This window comes from Taeniopygia guttata, chromosome 7 (genome assembly GCF_048771995.1).
Source record: "Taeniopygia guttata chromosome 7, bTaeGut7.mat, whole genome shotgun sequence".
Taxonomy (NCBI): Eukaryota; Metazoa; Chordata; class Aves; order Passeriformes; family Estrildidae; genus Taeniopygia; species Taeniopygia guttata.
Window position 1 is genome coordinate 7,315,172 of NC_133032.1, and position 16,666 is coordinate 7,331,837.

Here is a 16,666-nt window from a genome sequence, read left to right on the forward strand (position 1 = left end):
CTTTAAAAAACCCCAAAAAACAACAACTTTCTCAGTTTTCACCACTGTGCTCCTGAGCGCTTTTCGTGGCCCTCAGGTGCCAGTTGTATGAAAATACAGTTGTCTGTATTTTTTTTTCAGAACTGCTTGGGAAAAGTTCATGTTGGAGATGGGACCAATGAGCAGATGAATAGGCTGTCTGATTAAATTATTATGTTTTTTGTGAATGTGCCTATGAAGCTGTTGTTACATGCAAGATTCTGAGTTGTGCTCTAGCAATATCTTGTGTCTTATATTCTGATGTATCTGGTGTAGAGTTGTATGTGTTTCTTCCCTTCCCTGTCATTACTAAGATGTTTGTATAAATTTACCATAGGCTATAGAATTAGTCAGCAACAGGAATTAAGAAAGGGATTTAAAAGTGTTGTTCAGTCTCCCTATGAGAATTACTTGTTATTTGATTTAGTTCTTTTTTTTTTTTTTTGGAGCAGCTTGCTGAACATCCAAAAATGATGTTAATTATTCTTAATTTAAATCAACTTCCTATTTGTGAGATCCAATCTCTCCCACTCCATTTTCCTCATGTTGCCAGGAGCAACCAGCATGTTTTGTGATTGACAGACCTAATTCTACTGAGTTGGCAGATCCCAGACTCTTCCTGCGAGCTCTGATGCACTTTGACATATTGCGTGGGGAAATGTGGGTTGCCAAAGAGTTAAATATTTGCCAGTGCTTGTGGAGATTATAAAATATTTGCTCGTGTTTGTGGAGATGATAAAGCTCCAAAGCTACACTTGCTGTCTTTTTATCATTGCAAACAAGGCCACTACAGAGTATTTTCTTGAGCTGTTGGTGGTGTGGGGTTCAACAGGGCTAGATTTCTCCTGCTGATTACTGTGGCTTAAATTCAGAACAGAGTCACCAATTCTATCTGGGTTACTCTGGTTTTACACTACTGTCATGGAATGTGGAGTCTGACCTATATTTGTGAAGGCTTTTAGTAGCTTTGTGTCTGTCTGTCTATCTTAAATTTTCTCCATTTAGTACCCATTTATGACTGGAGCTGTTTGACTAATAGCCAGAGGTTTCAGCAGGCTTGTTCACATTCTGCTCTTTTGCTGGTATAAACCTGAAGCAATGCCACAAGAGCCTTTTTGTCACTCTTGACTGGATTTAATTAGAGATCTATAATTGAGTCCAGGGGTATTTCTGTATCATTCCTGCCTTCAGTCTGAGTTGACTTACTGGCGTTGCTCTGACTTACAGCTGTGCACACTTTGGCCCAGTGTTATTTGGGGACAGGCTTTGTGAAATGGGAGAAAGAAATGTGGAATGCACAACTGGAATCAATCTTGGCCCCCTGACAGCCCACTTGGAGAGCAGTGTAGAAAATCCATGGCCCGTCTCCTCCTCCCAGCAGGAGTGATGAGCTGAAGTTAGTGGCGTGGCAACAGCATGAATGTGGTATTAGAGGAGAATCAAATCCTTTATTTCCATCCTTATGAAAGTTTCCCCACTGCCTTTCTTCCAACAGTGCTCTCCCTGGCCAGATGTGCCTTATCAAATGAACAATGCTCCATCTCCAAGCTACAACAGTTCTCCCAACAGCTTCAACCTCGGAGATGGGTATGTAACAAATACATGCTTTATCTTTCTTGTTGTATGGTAGCCTTTGTGTGTCCATGCACTTCATACCCTGCAAGATGATGTTAAGGACCTCCCCCGCTTCTAGCAAGGAGAAACTATTTTCCAAAAGCCTTTAAGACCTTCCATCCAGGAATTCCCCCTGTAGTGCAGAGTAATGTTTGTACATGCCCTGCTTATGTGGTGGCTGGAAGGGGAGCGTCAGAGGGCCTCCAGGGCAACTCCTGGTGAGAACACACCATGCCCTGTGCTTCCAATTCCCAGTACCTTCTCACAAGTGTGTTAGAGGCTTTCAGCACCTCTTCAGAGTTGGTGTTTCTTCCTTACTTTCTGTCTTGAGGTAGCTTGGGGTGCTGAATTCCTAGGTGAATGACATGTAAAGAAATCTTGTTTGGGGCAAAATAGCCTGGGTTTTGAGATGCTATTTCAGAACAAAAGACTAATGAAGACATGTTTAATTCATTAAATAGCCATCATACTGAGACAGCTCTAGTGATTCTGAAATGCTGAAGATGGTAACTAGTGTCAGAAAGGTACAGCAGTGTCCCTCATACTTGTCAGTCCTCCCTTCTGCATACTTCCCCATAGGAATTTGGTATAGGTATTTTTCTTTTGGTAGGACTCTGCCATCTTATTCTCTTCCCACACAACTTAATTACCGTGCTGTATCACTAATTTTCAGTGAATCCCCTCAAAGTATGAAAAAGAACAAACATTGAAGTTACAAATTTTTGTGTTAGTAGAGAGATTTGCTGAGCATTTTTTCCCTTTGGTAAAATCCCTGATATGTTGAGGAATCCTGTATGTGTTTAGGAGAATTTAGTAGAAATGTGGTTTTGCATGATTTATGGCACTTGACTATGCTTTAGATAGCACCAGGGTTGAATTATAAGGTCCTTTATTCAAATTTTGTAAAGAATTATTATTATGCAGTGGATTTAGTTAGGATATTTCTGGCTCATGAAAATTTCAAGTTCAGCCACCCTGTAGGTTACAATTTTCTTGCTTAAATCATGTCAGATTAGTGAGTCAGCCGTATGGAAAAGCTTGACTGAGGTCAGTAAACCTGAATTTGTCCTCTCAGTTTTGAGGAGGACCTCAACTGACCAACGAAAGACTCGAGTAGAAAGTTGTTTTTTTTTTTTTATTCTTCCGAAGTTTGAACACCTTTTTAAAGATTGGATAGACAAGTTGGATGTAACTTGTGAAAGTTGAGTCAAATAGAGGAGGGGGAAGAGGATGGACACTGCAATGTAAAATTTAAAATAATGTGTTTTTTTTCTCTTCCAACTTTATATAATTTCTTTTAGCAACAGTTCTCCAACCCACCAAATGGAGCTCCTGCCTCCCAGCAATGATGTAAGTACTTGAGATCATGTTAATGTGGTGCTTTTCTCTTTTAGGACACTGGTGAACAGTTCATTTCAAGACCTTCTTATTCTTTTTGCAATGTAGCATCTCCTTCCTTCTGCTTCTATTCAAGATGCCCAGCAGTGGCTTCATCGTAATAGGTTCTCTCCATTCTGTAGACTCTTCTCAAGTTTTTCGGGTGAGTTAAACGGTCCAAATGTTCTGGTTTTTTTCTCTTCTGTAAGTGCAGCTCAGGTAGCATCTGCTGCTGGCCACTTTTGATGGGATCCTTGGTTTGATCCAGTGTGGTTGTTCTTTGCTTCTTAGATTAGTTACCATTTGTCAAAACAGTTTGTAGACCTACAGAGTAAGTAAAACTGGAAGGAAATAAGTTAAGATGGAAGGGACTTCCAAGTTCATGAAGTGCAACTTTGAAGCAAGCCCAGGGCCTTGTGCAGTTGCCTTTGAAATCTCCAAGGCTGGAAATTTCGCAATCTCTCTAAACCTCTTCAAATACTTAACTATTTTGACAGAGAAAGTGGTTTTTTTTTATATCTAATCAGCATTTCGTCTTCTATCTGCTGCCTCCCATCCTGTCCCTATGCATGTTTAAGAAGCATCTGGCACCTTCACTGTACCTCCAATTTAAGTAGTTGTACACACCAGTAAGATGGTGGAAGGGGCAGTTGTTAGAGGTGTTGAAACCCTGAGGAGACTCTCTGACTTGCAACAAGATGAAATAACTCAGTGAATGTGACAGTTACAGAAGACCAGGTCATTTAATGGCCAGTGTGAAATATCTAGCTTGTTTATGAGTTGGCTGGAGTATTTTCCAGTGCAGCACTGTTCTTTTGGCAGCTTACAGCTCTCTGTTTCACAGTGGTTGATTTAAAGTGCACACCTCTCCGAATTTACAACTTCTCTGTATAAATCTGTGTGGTTTAGGTTTGTGGATTCTCTACACCCTCTACCCCTGCCCTTTTCTGCTGCCCATACATACTATTTGGAAGCTAAGATTTACTTAACTTCTGAAGGAAAATCAATTTGAAATATATAGGTGCCGACTTACTGAAGATGTCCAAAGAAGATTTTGTTCAAATCTGTGGGCCTGCTGATGGAATTCGGCTCTTTAATGCAATTAAGGGAAGGTTTGTACTATTTCCTTCCTATTTTTTTATGATTCCTTGATAATTTCAGTGTTAACTAGAAGTTAATCCTTGAACTGTAGCATTTAGCCTTCCTTTTAATACTTCAGAGAGGTTTTCTCAGGGACTGGAGATCACAATGATATTCAAATCCAGGCACAGCTCAGAAAAGTTGCCAAAACAAAGCAGCATAATGTGAATCTCTAATGGTTTATTTGCTACCAGCTGATAGCTTGCATCCATTTCACAAGATACACAGCCTACAAAACCCTATGCTGTTCATAAATTCTACAGCTGAGCAGGATTTAAATCAGTAGAGGCCAGTGTGATGAACTGCTTAACAAGTGCTGTAAGCTTTTTATTCTTACCTGATCTTGAAAAGATTAAGGTTCTCTGCACCACCTCCCAGGGGTCTTTTGCTGGACATCCTAAGTAGTCTAGTCAACAACATCAAGGCTATCCTGGAGTTTGTTACTTATGCATGGCCTGGATGATTCCATCTTTTACTATTTGATAGCTGACTTGGAACTATTTCAGATCTACTAAATAACTTACTACTGTTTCTGATTAATCCATAGAAATGTGAGGCCCAAGATGACAATTTATGTCTGTCAAGAACCAGAGCAAAACAGGTCCCATCTCCACCAAAAACGAGAAAATGGAGATGGAAGCCTTTGTGGTAAGTTCTTATTTATGAATTTTGTTAAACATTTACCTGGTGAGAATGCTGCTTTCTGCCTGAGCTCCTGAGTGGGACAGCTTGGTGTCCTTAGTGTTTGAAGGGATTCTGTTTATTCCAGTTTTGCCACCTTGGTTATGGTTTCACAGCTGCAGATTCCAAATGGCACTGTCTGCCTGGGGGAGATGGCCTGGCTTACAAATTATCTGCAGAATGCCACAGCAAAATCTCTTTTCGGTTCTTAGTAGGGACAGTAGCATTAAAAACCACCCTTCCACAATTTTCTATAGATACACAATTTTCTATAGATTGTCTTGTTTGAAAAAAAATCAGGGAAATGGAAGTTAGGTAGGTCTGAAAGTAAGGTTATGATTCTTGAAAGTTCAAAGCTTTTGGAAATTTGTCATCCCTCATTTCACAATGTACAATCAAATGAGAGCAAAGATTGTCCTTAAATCTTGCATTTAGTAATAAACAGGCTCAGCTTTCCTACCTGGTAGCTATAATTTGGATTAGATTTCTAAAACAATACTGTTATCCATGGTGTTACCTTATACCTTGTATGTTTTAGTTTGTGCCTATGGGCTCAGTGAACAGTATCTAATAAAATACTGCTTTTGTGTGACATAGCATGTGTCACACATGCTATTTGATTGAATTCTTTTTTTAAACTTCAAAAACCAGTAAAAGAAGATTATGGGAAATATAAGCAGCTTTATGAGAGGGCTGTTTTAGTGCCTCATGATGCAAGTTGTAATTAGTCCTCATGTTTTCCTCTGGGTAAAAGTTGTGTGTGTTTTAATTGCCTCTGCACACAAATAATGAGTATTTTTCTGCAAATCATCAAGCCGGATACTTGGGGGGTGCTTTAAAATAGTAAGCTTGTTTATTCCATTTGAACCTTCATCTTAACCCATTTGGTGTTGATGCTGAGTGTCTTGGTGCCATTTGTATTTGCTGTTCTGTAGCTGCTTTCCACTTGTTGCAGTGTATCATGCAATCTTCTTAGAAGAGCTGACCACGCTGGAGTTGCTGGAGAAGATTGCAAACTTGTACAGCATTTCTCCACAGCAGATCAATCGGATCTACCGGCAGGGACCCACGGGGATCCACGTGTTAGTGAGCAATGAGGTAGGGGGGATAAAGGGGCTGCATCTTTGTCAGAGATGGAACAGTTGTCTGGCTTCTTGAAGTTAGAATGAACTTTCAAATTATGGAATGCATCCCAACAAGTTAGAGATTCAGCTTGCCCAGCACTGATTTTGGTGTAGTTTCAAGTCCTTTGCTTTGTAAAAGATGTTGGAGTTCTTGTTTGCTTTTTTAAAGCAAAACAAAACAAAATTGGTCATTTATTGTGCTCTGCCTGAAAAGAGGTTGTGGCAATGTGGGACTCTGTCTCTTCTCCCAAGTAACAAGTGTCAGGATGAGAGGAAATGGCCTCAACTTGTACCAGGGAAAGTTTAGAATAGGTTAGGAAAAAAATGTTTATTGACTGGGTTACCAAGCATTGGAACAGACTGCTCAGGGAAGTGGTTGAGTTACCATCCCTGGGGGTATTTAAAAGTCGTGTAGCTGTGGCACCTGGGGACGTGGTTTAGTGTTGGGCTTGCTGGTGCCAGGTCAATACTTGTGCATAATGATCTTAGAGGTTTTTTCCAACCTAAATGATTCTATGAGTTTCTTTTCATTTTGGCTACTTACACACATTTTGAAGTGAGGATCTAAAGTAAAAACTTTTAAAATTAAATAGGTAAGTTGCCCAAGGAAGGTAAGTTTTAAAATCTGTAGGGCAACTAGTTTTACATCTTGGCCCATGTTTCCAGGCACTGGGTCTGTCACTATATACACTATAAGCACACTATAATTTATGGACCTCTGCTACTGTTTGTGTCCCATTATATGATGCCTTAATTTAGTCCATTCCATTAACTTACAGGTTAATAGTGAGTTGCCCTTCTTCCTTTTTCCTCTGCTAAATTACTTACTCATTCATGCACCAGAATCACTTAAGGAGCTTCATTTATAAGAAGCATTGTTAAAACAAATGAAGCAGAGCATAGGTCTCGACTGGAGCCTAAATTGAAGGCTTTAATACTTATTCCTGAAGTCTCCTTGCTATTCCAGCCTGATTAAATCTGCAACTTTGATGCTTTATGGATGCAAAGTGCTTGGAGGCAGCTCTTGGCAGGGGAATTGCATGAACCAGCCTGGGTATAAGGCTTTAAGTATTTGTTTATGTCAATTATTAACAAGTTCTATTGCTTTTCTAATATTTTTTTCTTGTTCTAGTACTATAGTGGCAAGAGTGTGGTATTTTGTGAATGTACTTCATGCATCATTAGGCAAAGACACACAAACGGGCCAGAGAAGTTTGATTTGAAGGAGTAGAGGCTGGATGTTAAATCCAAAAGAGTATAGGGAGATCAGTCCAAGTTGAGAAGGGTATTTTGATGTGAGAACTTACAGCTGATAAATACATTACTTGAATGATACTCAGTAGCTAGGAGAAGGCTTTTTCACAAAGCTGGATTTCATTAACTGGTCAGATAGGTTCTTGTCACACCTCTCTCCTCTGATGTTGTGTCCAGCATTTGCTTCAACTGTAGGAGACGCCTCCTGAAGGTAATTCACTTCCTCTGAACCACATAGCTACTCTAAGATGGGAGGAAGCATTATCTAAGGATGAGTCTTAAATGGGCTTTTCATATTGGAACTGAAATATTCTTTATCTCTTTATTTAAAGGTGTCACCAGAATCTGCACCTCCTCTGAAAATCTAGTTGCCTCTCATGGATAGCTCAAACAGCTTTAGGTTCTAGTCTTCCTTCCCATGATTTGCCTTGCTTCTCATAACAGTTTCACTACTATTCTTGTTTCTTGACAAAATACAAACAGGTAAATGAATCCTGCAAGCACAGCATCTGTACTAAGGTCTGATCTAAATAGCCAGTTGGATGCTGCTGAGATGGCTTGTCAGTAGCAATTCCTTTATTCAGCAGGGAGTCCATTTCTTGGTGTTTACAAATTTCAGGTATTCTTTAAATGCTAATGTAAGTTCAGCTGATCTCCATTGTTTAGCTGAATATTGTAATTACCACTGTTGGATTTTTAGGAAAGGGACTACCTTAAATCCTGCCTAAACTAGTATAGCTTCACTGAATGTAACAAAGACATGATCTTTAATAGAATAATTGGAGTGCTATAGGAACCTTCAGGATCAAAAGCTGCAAAGAGGATGGCAAAATGCTGAATAAGCTAGATCAGTTTCAGGCAAGCACATTTAGTGTGAGCTTCACTTAAACACAGTAGCAACTGCAAGGACCTTAATTGATCAGTCATGTACATTACTGAGCTCATGGGCAGGGTTACTCAGGACTGTGCAGGACTAGACACCAAATGCAGTTTAATACCTCTCCTCTAAGTCTATACTGGCCCTGAAAGAAATGTGAATTTAATTGCTAAAAGTGTGTTGGTTATTTTTCTTCTGTCCTTCAGATGGTGCAAAACTTCCAAGACGAATCCTGTTTTGTTATCAGTACATTGAAAGGTGTGTATTGCTGCTGCTGTTACCTGTTACTCTAAAGATAATTCCTCCTTTCAATTGCACTAAATGTTATCACAAACTCAATGCTGTTATCCTGAAAAGATAAGTAATCTAATCTATTATAAATCAAGCTGTTGACTACACAGTGCTTTACTCCCAGTTACACTGTTACAAAAATTCCATAAATCCATTGACACCACTGACATAAATGAGCAGGAAGCCTTTGAGTAAAATTATAAAATATGATAGTATGTAGGTTTTTAATGTAAATTATTTGATTTAGATATACAACATTGGTTTTCACGAGTGGGTTGTGAAACAAGTGTATGAACTATTGCGAACTACCTAGAAAGAAAATTTGACGTTCTGTATCTGTGCTGTTTCTTAAAAGCAATGAAAATATGCTTTGCATTTCTTTTTTACAGCTGAAAGCAATGATGGCTACCACATCATTTTAAAATGACCGTGCTGCACAGAGACTTTAACGGCCTAAAACTTAGTGCCTCACTGAGATTGCTACAACCTAGACTGGAAACACGAAGAACCTTCTGGATAAATGCTCCTGTGAACTAAGAATTACCAAACAGCTTAAGAAAAACTTGCTTTTACAGATAGAAATTTTTGGTGGTGTGTGATTTTGGTGGGTTTGGTTTTTTTGTTTGTTTGGTTTGACTTTTGTTTTGGTTCTTTTGGTTTTTTTAAGCTGGACCTGAGAACATCCTCAAAGCTTGTACATGTTTTTTCCTCCCTCCCTTCCTCTTCAGTCTTAAAAATTGTAGAGGTTTCTGCTTATTACTTAGAAACATCTGCCTTGTTCTAAAGGGAAATGAAAGATAAACAAATCTCAATTCTCTTCACCCCTCATGTTCAGATGAATTGATTTACTTACAGTTCTGAGTGCTCTCTTGTTTTCAACATGCACCCTGATGCTGATGGACATGGGCTCCCCAGGGCTGCTCTTGTACTCTTTGAGGTGGAGGGCTTGGGGCTACCTCCCAAAACAGAGTGGGCAATGCAGGGGATGGGTTTGGTGCCCAGCCTTCACCCAAAGTATCAGCTCTGGAAGCCCACACTTAGCTGCTCTGCACCTGCAGATGTGCTCAAAGTCCAGAGACCCTGGTCCCTCCTGACAGACCTTCTTAGTACCAATCCAGCAGAACAGTTCTGGGGGGGTTCAAGAGAGGACACACAACTTGAGGCGAGTGGTTCAGTACCATATTGTTACCTTTAGCTTCAGAGTAGTCTCCTTGAATGGAGCATATGAAGGTTTTCTGAGGAACTGTATTGAGCACTGGAAGCTATAGTGCTCATGACAAATTCATACTATGGATTTATTCTGCTCTACAAATTAGTGATTAACTGCTATCTTTACTGTAACTGGGAATTAGAAGTTATAACCTTAACGGATTTTCATCCTGTTACTGAAGTAAAACTGTTTTGATCAAGACCAGGTAACAGATCATCTTAGTTGCTGCTTCTTATATTCTTGCTCTTTCACTTTTGACTCCTGTTTCCCATATCTGTAACTATGATCAGCTCCACCCTCCCTTGGTCTTTTGGGACTCCATCTAGGCTCCAGTAAGCTAAAAAGGTGGCTTACACTGAAGTCAGAGGCAAACTGGATCACACCTTTCTTGCATGGATGAAACCCTTTCACTTTTGAAAGCTAACTATAATATGACTGTTTCCCCAAACTGAGTGTCCATATACCATCAAAATCTGATTCTTGAACATTTCATTTCGTCCTGAACTGACATGGAGAGCTGAAATACCGAACATTTTCCTGGAATGGAAATTTTTCAAAAAAATGAGAAATTTTCAGCTGGAAAACACTGAATAAAATGTTCCAGCCTTTTGAAATGGAAACATTTAATTAAATCCATTTGGCCCTTAAAGCAGCATCAGTTTGAGCTACTGTTGCAGCCCTCAAAAACTGTCATTCAAATGCCTTGTGCGCTGTGTCTCCCTTGGGGCTGAGCTCTTTGGCTGAATTACAGATCCCATGATGCTCCTACCCTGGGTTAGTCAAACGGGGAATGCGTCATGAGGGCTGGAGAGGTGCCCAGGGAAAGAGGGGGCCATGGAGCCCTTGAATTACAGCTCCCAGCTGACATTGCAGGAATTCGGACAGACACGGACTGATATTTCTCTGACAAAAGTTATGTGTTTCAAGTTTTCCCAACAGAAATAAACAGCAAAATATTGGGAAAAGCAACCTTTTTTTCATTAAGGCATCAAGTTTTGCGCAAAAAACCCCACCCATCCCCACTGATTTTTTTTTTTTAACACCGAAAATAATACTAGAATAGAAAACTTGTGTTACAATGGGAAAACCTTCAGCCAACTCAGCTAATTGAGCAGCAATGCCTACTTAGGCACGATCTTGCTCAACTGACTGTCCTGGATGCTCCATGAATTGTAGGCATGCAAAAAGGATGTCTAGGCTTTGGGACGTGGGGGTTCCCCCTTCTGAAATAAAGGACTTGAGGCTTCTTGTAGGTGAGGAGAGGAGCTCCTGGCCATGGAATCCAGGTTCTGGCCACACACAGCTGCCTTCCAAAACAGTGAATGAATTCCGGATGCTTTTGTGAGCAGGTGCGACCAGTGTGCCCCTGGGTACCAGGGGATGCTTGATTTATTTTCTAGAAGGTGCTTTGGAAGATGGATGTTGGCTGTGGTTTTTCATCCTGCTCTGTAATACTGGCCCAGTGCATGGTATGGCTGTCATTGGCACGCAGCTCGGGTGACTCTGACCTCGTGGGAAGGGTTCTAAATAGACCTTGAAATTACCAGGAGTGTAGCCTGTCCATATCATATATCCCCTTGGATGTGATAACCCTCTAACTGAGGGGACACAGCAATACTGATACACAGTAGAGTGAAGAAAGGATAGAGGTGGCTTTGCTGTCAGAGTTAGGGACTAAGAATTGTTTGCTTGTTATAAAATGTCTACTTGATTCTTCTAAAAACCAACTGTTGCCCTTAAGGAATTATATGCCAAAGTCCTCATAGTGTTTCAATAGCACTCACTTGATGGATTTTGAGCAAAAGTCTCTTAGGGCCTTGCTGTATTTAGTTTTTTTTTTTTTAATAAAATAAACCATTTGAGGATGAATTTGACAATATATCTTGCTCTCATGCTCTAAAAAGATATACCAGAGTAAACAATCCCATAGACTATATATGTTTTCCTATGGGTTGGCTCTGTGTGAGCCTGTTGTAAAGCTGTATGATTTAGGGGTGTATGTAATGCATACCCTTATTTGACAGAGTAGTTCTAGTCCTTGTTTAACCTCTGTGGCCCCAACAGGAATTTGGAGGTTTGTGGTTAAGTAATACACACATCCATGAAGACACAGCATGGCTGGTTTGGTGTCCAGGAAATTGTTGAGTTACTTCAGCTTAGAATCATAGACTATCTTGAGTTAAAAGGAGCCCTGACGGGTCAGAGAGTCCAGTGCCCTGGTCCTTACAGGAGTACCTAACACTGATCCCTGTGAGTGAGTGTTATCCAGAGCAGCCCAGGTGCTCCTCCAACTCTGGCTGGCTTGGTGCCATGACCAGGGGCAAGGGAGGTCCCTGGGCAGCCTGTCCCAGTGACCAACCACCCTCCCAGTGAAAAACCTTTCTGCAATGTCCAGTCTGAACTTGCCCTGATTCCACGTCACTCCATTCCCTCGCTGCTGCTGCTGGTCACCAGAGAGGGGAGATCAGCACCTCCCCTCCACTGCTGCCCTTGAGGAAGGTGCAGAGAGGTAAAGAGAGAAAGACTTGTGTCACCTGTGTGTCAGGTAATCCTTGACTGTCCTTGGATCTGCCATCCCTGGAGGGACTTGGTTGACCTGTTTGTGGAAGTGTCAGCCTCCAGAAGGAAGCTTTTGTTTCCTCAGGAGTGGAGGAAGCACGAATGTTTAGTCTGGGATAGATATCTAAATTCTAGATAGACTAAAGGCAAGGGAGGTGAGTAGCTCCCGCTCATCTAAATAGCATTTACTTTTTTATTAAGTGCCCATTACACTTATTTTTACTCTTTTTAATTGTTGCTTCTATTTTTTTCTTAAGTAAGAAAACCTACTCAAAGTGATTTAACTGGAACTTTTTTCAGCTATATGTGAAACTTGTGCAGCAGAATTTTATAAGGACTGGGGCTTAGGATAAGAGTGAGTAGCAGTTTCCCAAGCTGTCCAGCTCTTCAGCTGTATGTATGATGACAGCCACTATGAGTAAAAGTGGGTTTGCTGGGGATGAAAAGACAGAATCATTATGTGTTTAGTACCAATATGATTAGCCAGTACTCTAAAGTATAAACTTGCATTCTTGTCAGATCTGCACTGTCTGTTTGAAATATCATGAATTGTGGCATTTTCTCTATCCACTGAGTAAAATGGTAGAGATCAATTAATTTGTCTGATGATGTCTGGAAACTCACAGTAATGCCCATGGTACACAACTGCAGGGCAGGGAGAGGGCAAATGATCTGGTGATAAAATCTTGGCCATCTGATTGAGGTAGCAGGATGGGTGCTATTAAAATTAAATAATTGTTCTTTCTGCTGGCCCTGCATGGTTAATTGGCTAAAGTAGAAATAATCATTTGATATGGAAAATACTGGAGTTCTCATTGTCTTAGTGTGAAATTTAATGGGCTGAAGTTTGAAGACTCGGAGGTGGTAAAAGGATTCTTGCATTTGAGAAGCCCTGAATGGCACTCTCCTTACAATGTAACATATACATATATATGCATATATATATACATATATATCCACATACATACTGTACTGTATCAACACATATTTGTGCTGAGTCCGTGTTCTTCGGCTTTAACTGGTATTCTGCTTTGTTTAGTTGCAGTTCAATGTAAGACTCTGGTTGATCAAGCTTCAAAACCCAGCCATTCCTTGGGTAGAAATGTAAAAGTCCACAGTAGCAACTAGGTGATTTGGACATGGTACACTTGGAGTGATGTAAGTTTGATGAATTTCTGCAATACAAATCCCAGGCCTTGGTGAAGATGAGCATATTCTTTCACTAACACTGCAGTTCTACATTGCAGCTTCTGAAAACTAGTTAGAGAAATAGGTTGCCCAGTGCTTAGTGAACTAGTAAGGTTACTCCATAAGCAGAACAACCATACGATGACTTTTCCTAGCTCAATGTTGTATTGCTTAAGCATTGGCTGTAATGCTAACAATCATCTAATGGATGACTGAAACAGGTTTTTTTTGTCTCTTATCTGTTGGGATTTTTTTTACTTCTCAAAGAAATGCTATATTCAGACTGTAGCTTCTCTTTCTCCTCCAGTTATGAAATGGTTTAACTTTATGCTAGTAATAGAAATATTTTCATTAGATTATAATCTGTTTGACAGCACAGGGTACTCAGAGTGGGGAGTGTTTGATCATCACTACTGTGGGTGAATATGAGAAGGCAGACTGGAGGTGTATCTAACATCCTTGGCTCTCTCTAACAAGTGTGTTAAGCTAGTGCCTAATTTTTTGTGCATTTTTGATTTGTACCTTTTTTTTCCCATTCCCTCAAAATTCTGCTCCCTGGTGGGGGATGCATTGGTGACCAGATGATGTGCCCAACTTTTTAAAGTAGCCTGCTTTCCCGGTTTGCTTGGGGTGAGTGTTTATCTTTCAAAAGGGGAGTTACCTCTCTCCACTGACAATGCAGCTGTTAGAGGCCAAAGTTGGCACGATGGGCAAGGGCCGGTGGAGGTGGGTTGATGGGAGGCTGAGGCGTACCAGTTGTGAGTAAATACTGCCACACTCTTAGTCTTTTTGTTTGTTGGTTTTTGGGGTTTTTTGTACATGAATAAATAAAAAAAAGCATATTTTGCACTGGCTCTTGTACTGTTGTGCAGAAGAAATCTGTATCTAGAATCTGTGCTCCAGTCAAAATGCAAATAAATCTGTTTGTAAGAAGCACGGGTTTGGTCTCTGGTTTATTTGGTGCGGTTGGGCACAGGAGAGCCTCAGCATCGGCTGCTGCTCAGTGTGCAGCTGCGAGGGGCTGGGCACCATCTCGGGGTGAGGCAGAGCAGAGTTTGCAAAGTGCTGGGCAGAGAACATCAGTGCAGCCAAATGTCCTGCAGCGTTTTCTTCGAGATGGGACTGACTCCATTTCCCCACAGCACAACGCAGTGACCAGCTTGTGTTTAATCCAGGTCAAGGTGCGAGGAGAAGTGCCTCGTTCCTGCAGAGGCCGTGACAATGGGCATGTGCTTTACTGAAGGCACCAGCTGTGCCAGATGGCAGCTGGCTTTGGTCTTGCAGTGCTCAAAAGGCATTTCAGAGCCTGGTCCTTGCTGACATCAGAGATGAGCAGAGTCCCTCCTCGCAGCAATGCTCTGTCCCTTTGAGCAGCTGTGAGACACATGCTGGCAGTGAGGTTTGGATTGTGGAGCATTCACAGTGGTTTGGCTGGAAGAACTCCAGTATCCTCTAAGGTTTAAACCATAGATCTAGTAACTTACATAGTCAGGAGATTAGCAGATGTTCAGAGTAATTTTCTAGTCTGAGAAGATGGAGCACAATTTGGAGATACTATATTCTTCCAACAGCCAAACTTCATGTCAAGGCTAAATAGTGAGAATGGATATAAGGGTGCTCCTTAATCTGAATTGACCTTGAGCAATTTCAGCTCCTTCCCTTTGCTGAAGAAGTATTTGAATCTCAAAATTACAAAACACATCTTGGGCCTTGGGTGTGAATAGCAGTTCATATGCAAAGTATAAGGGCACAGACTGATCCTAGGTAGAGGTTTAAAGCAGTGTAATAGCTTTTCCTACCAGTGACTTGGGCATCCCTGAGAAGAGGAAAGGGACTGTCTACCCCAATTTCTATTAGCTTAAAATTGCTCTGGAGGCAGCAGTCCAACCATCTGAGGCCTGATACAGTATTGTGTCCCACAGGGCTGCTGGGTTCAACACAGCTTCAGTGTGGCTTCAAATCCACATCCAGGCAGCAACAGGGAATTTGGGTGGGTTGTTCCCCGAGGGCAGTATGCTGGTAGACACTTCAGGGTCCAAGGCTGGCATATGGGTTCTTCAGGGCTAGCTGGAGGGTGCTAAGTGTGTGGGGGTCCCTGGTAGCAAATGCTTGGTGACTTGGTGTCTGTAGGAGCCCTGCCAGCTGCAGGGGCCATCCCTGGGGCTCTTGGGAGCTCAGGGAGGTGAATCCCTCCTGAGTCCCGCAAGCTGGGGTTGCCAAGGGTGTGCCATGTGCATTGATAGTTCCTACCAAACTAATGCAAAACTATCCCTTCTTCTGTAAGCTTGACCCATGTGCTGGCAGGGATTAGTCAATGCAGAAAGGAACATGAGGAAGGTTTTTACCTAATAAAAAGCGTTCAAGGAGTGGGAAAGTGGTAATTCTGCATGATTTAATTTCTATGGGAAACGCATATAAACAACCTCAGAATAGATCCAGAAGTTAGCAGCAGCTATAGGACTGGACAGGACCTGTTCAGAGCTTTTAATAAGTGAGGAGAAACAAGACTTAGAACTGGAGCTGTTTAGTCAAGACACTGGCATAGTCTCATCTAAATCCTCAACAGGAAGTAAACATTTTAAAATTAATTTTCTAATTCCCAGAACAATGCAGTCTTTCAGCTAGATTAGTCACAACTGTGGAGCAGGCAGAGAAATGTCACCTCTCATACTCATGTAAAGAAGCTAAATGCTTCCAGGCTTACCTGAGTAGGAAAGATTTGACCCTGCAATAAATTAAATTGTTGAGGGGTTTTAGTATATTACAGCAGAGGCCGGTTGTCCTGATCGAACTGGAGTTTCAGGCAAGTGTTGACTCCCCTGCTCCCCAGAGATGTGTGGCCCAGGGAGGCAGGACTGTCTCATCCTATCCCATCCTAAATCTTCTATTTTTGGCTGTTGCAAACAGTGCCACTATCAATTTTGCTGTCTAGAAAAGCCTCAGTTCTGATTTATCTGATATTAAGTAATAAACAAGTATGATGCAGCTGGAAAAAAGTTTGATTAGCAAGAATCCAAAATTAGCTGAGCACATTAGTGCACTGAGAAATAGTTTTTCCAGTGGTGAAAATTTAAATGCTGAAGACTATGATGTAGAGGAGACATGCTAGAAATATTATGTTGGATAGACCGAAAAAAAAAAAAGGCAATGCTGAGAGAAATTCCTTCTTGAAAATATTTTCAAAGCCTACTATCTCTCAGAAGAAAGTTCCTGGATAGGTTGGCACCACTTTGGGAATTAAGATGTCCATGACATCACCTAATGGTTTAACCTGTGGGAGTAAAATAAGGGAAAAGTGAAGTAAAAAGACGAACAGATGACCCAGTGCAGGTA

The 16,666-nt window shown here is 41.1% G+C and overlaps 1 protein-coding gene across 1 annotated transcript in view; it reads left to right on the forward strand.

The window, feature by feature from the left end:
- Positions 1 to 14,266, forward strand: part of TFCP2L1 (transcription factor CP2 like 1) — a 35,367-nt gene extending 21,101 nt beyond the window's left edge. The window contains exons 8-15 of the mRNA XM_030277217.4: positions 1,514 to 1,605; positions 2,934 to 2,982; positions 3,079 to 3,172; positions 4,031 to 4,121; positions 4,697 to 4,797; positions 5,786 to 5,928; positions 8,292 to 8,343; positions 8,766 to 14,266. Of these exons, the coding sequence (XP_030133077.1) occupies positions 1,514 to 1,605; positions 2,934 to 2,982; positions 3,079 to 3,172; positions 4,031 to 4,121; positions 4,697 to 4,797; positions 5,786 to 5,928; positions 8,292 to 8,343; positions 8,766 to 8,803 (660 nt within the window). The 3' untranslated portion in view covers positions 8,804 to 14,266. The remainder of the gene's footprint in view (positions 1 to 1,513; positions 1,606 to 2,933; positions 2,983 to 3,078; positions 3,173 to 4,030; positions 4,122 to 4,696; positions 4,798 to 5,785; positions 5,929 to 8,291; positions 8,344 to 8,765) is intronic.
- Positions 14,267 to 16,666: the final 2,400 nt, after the last annotated feature.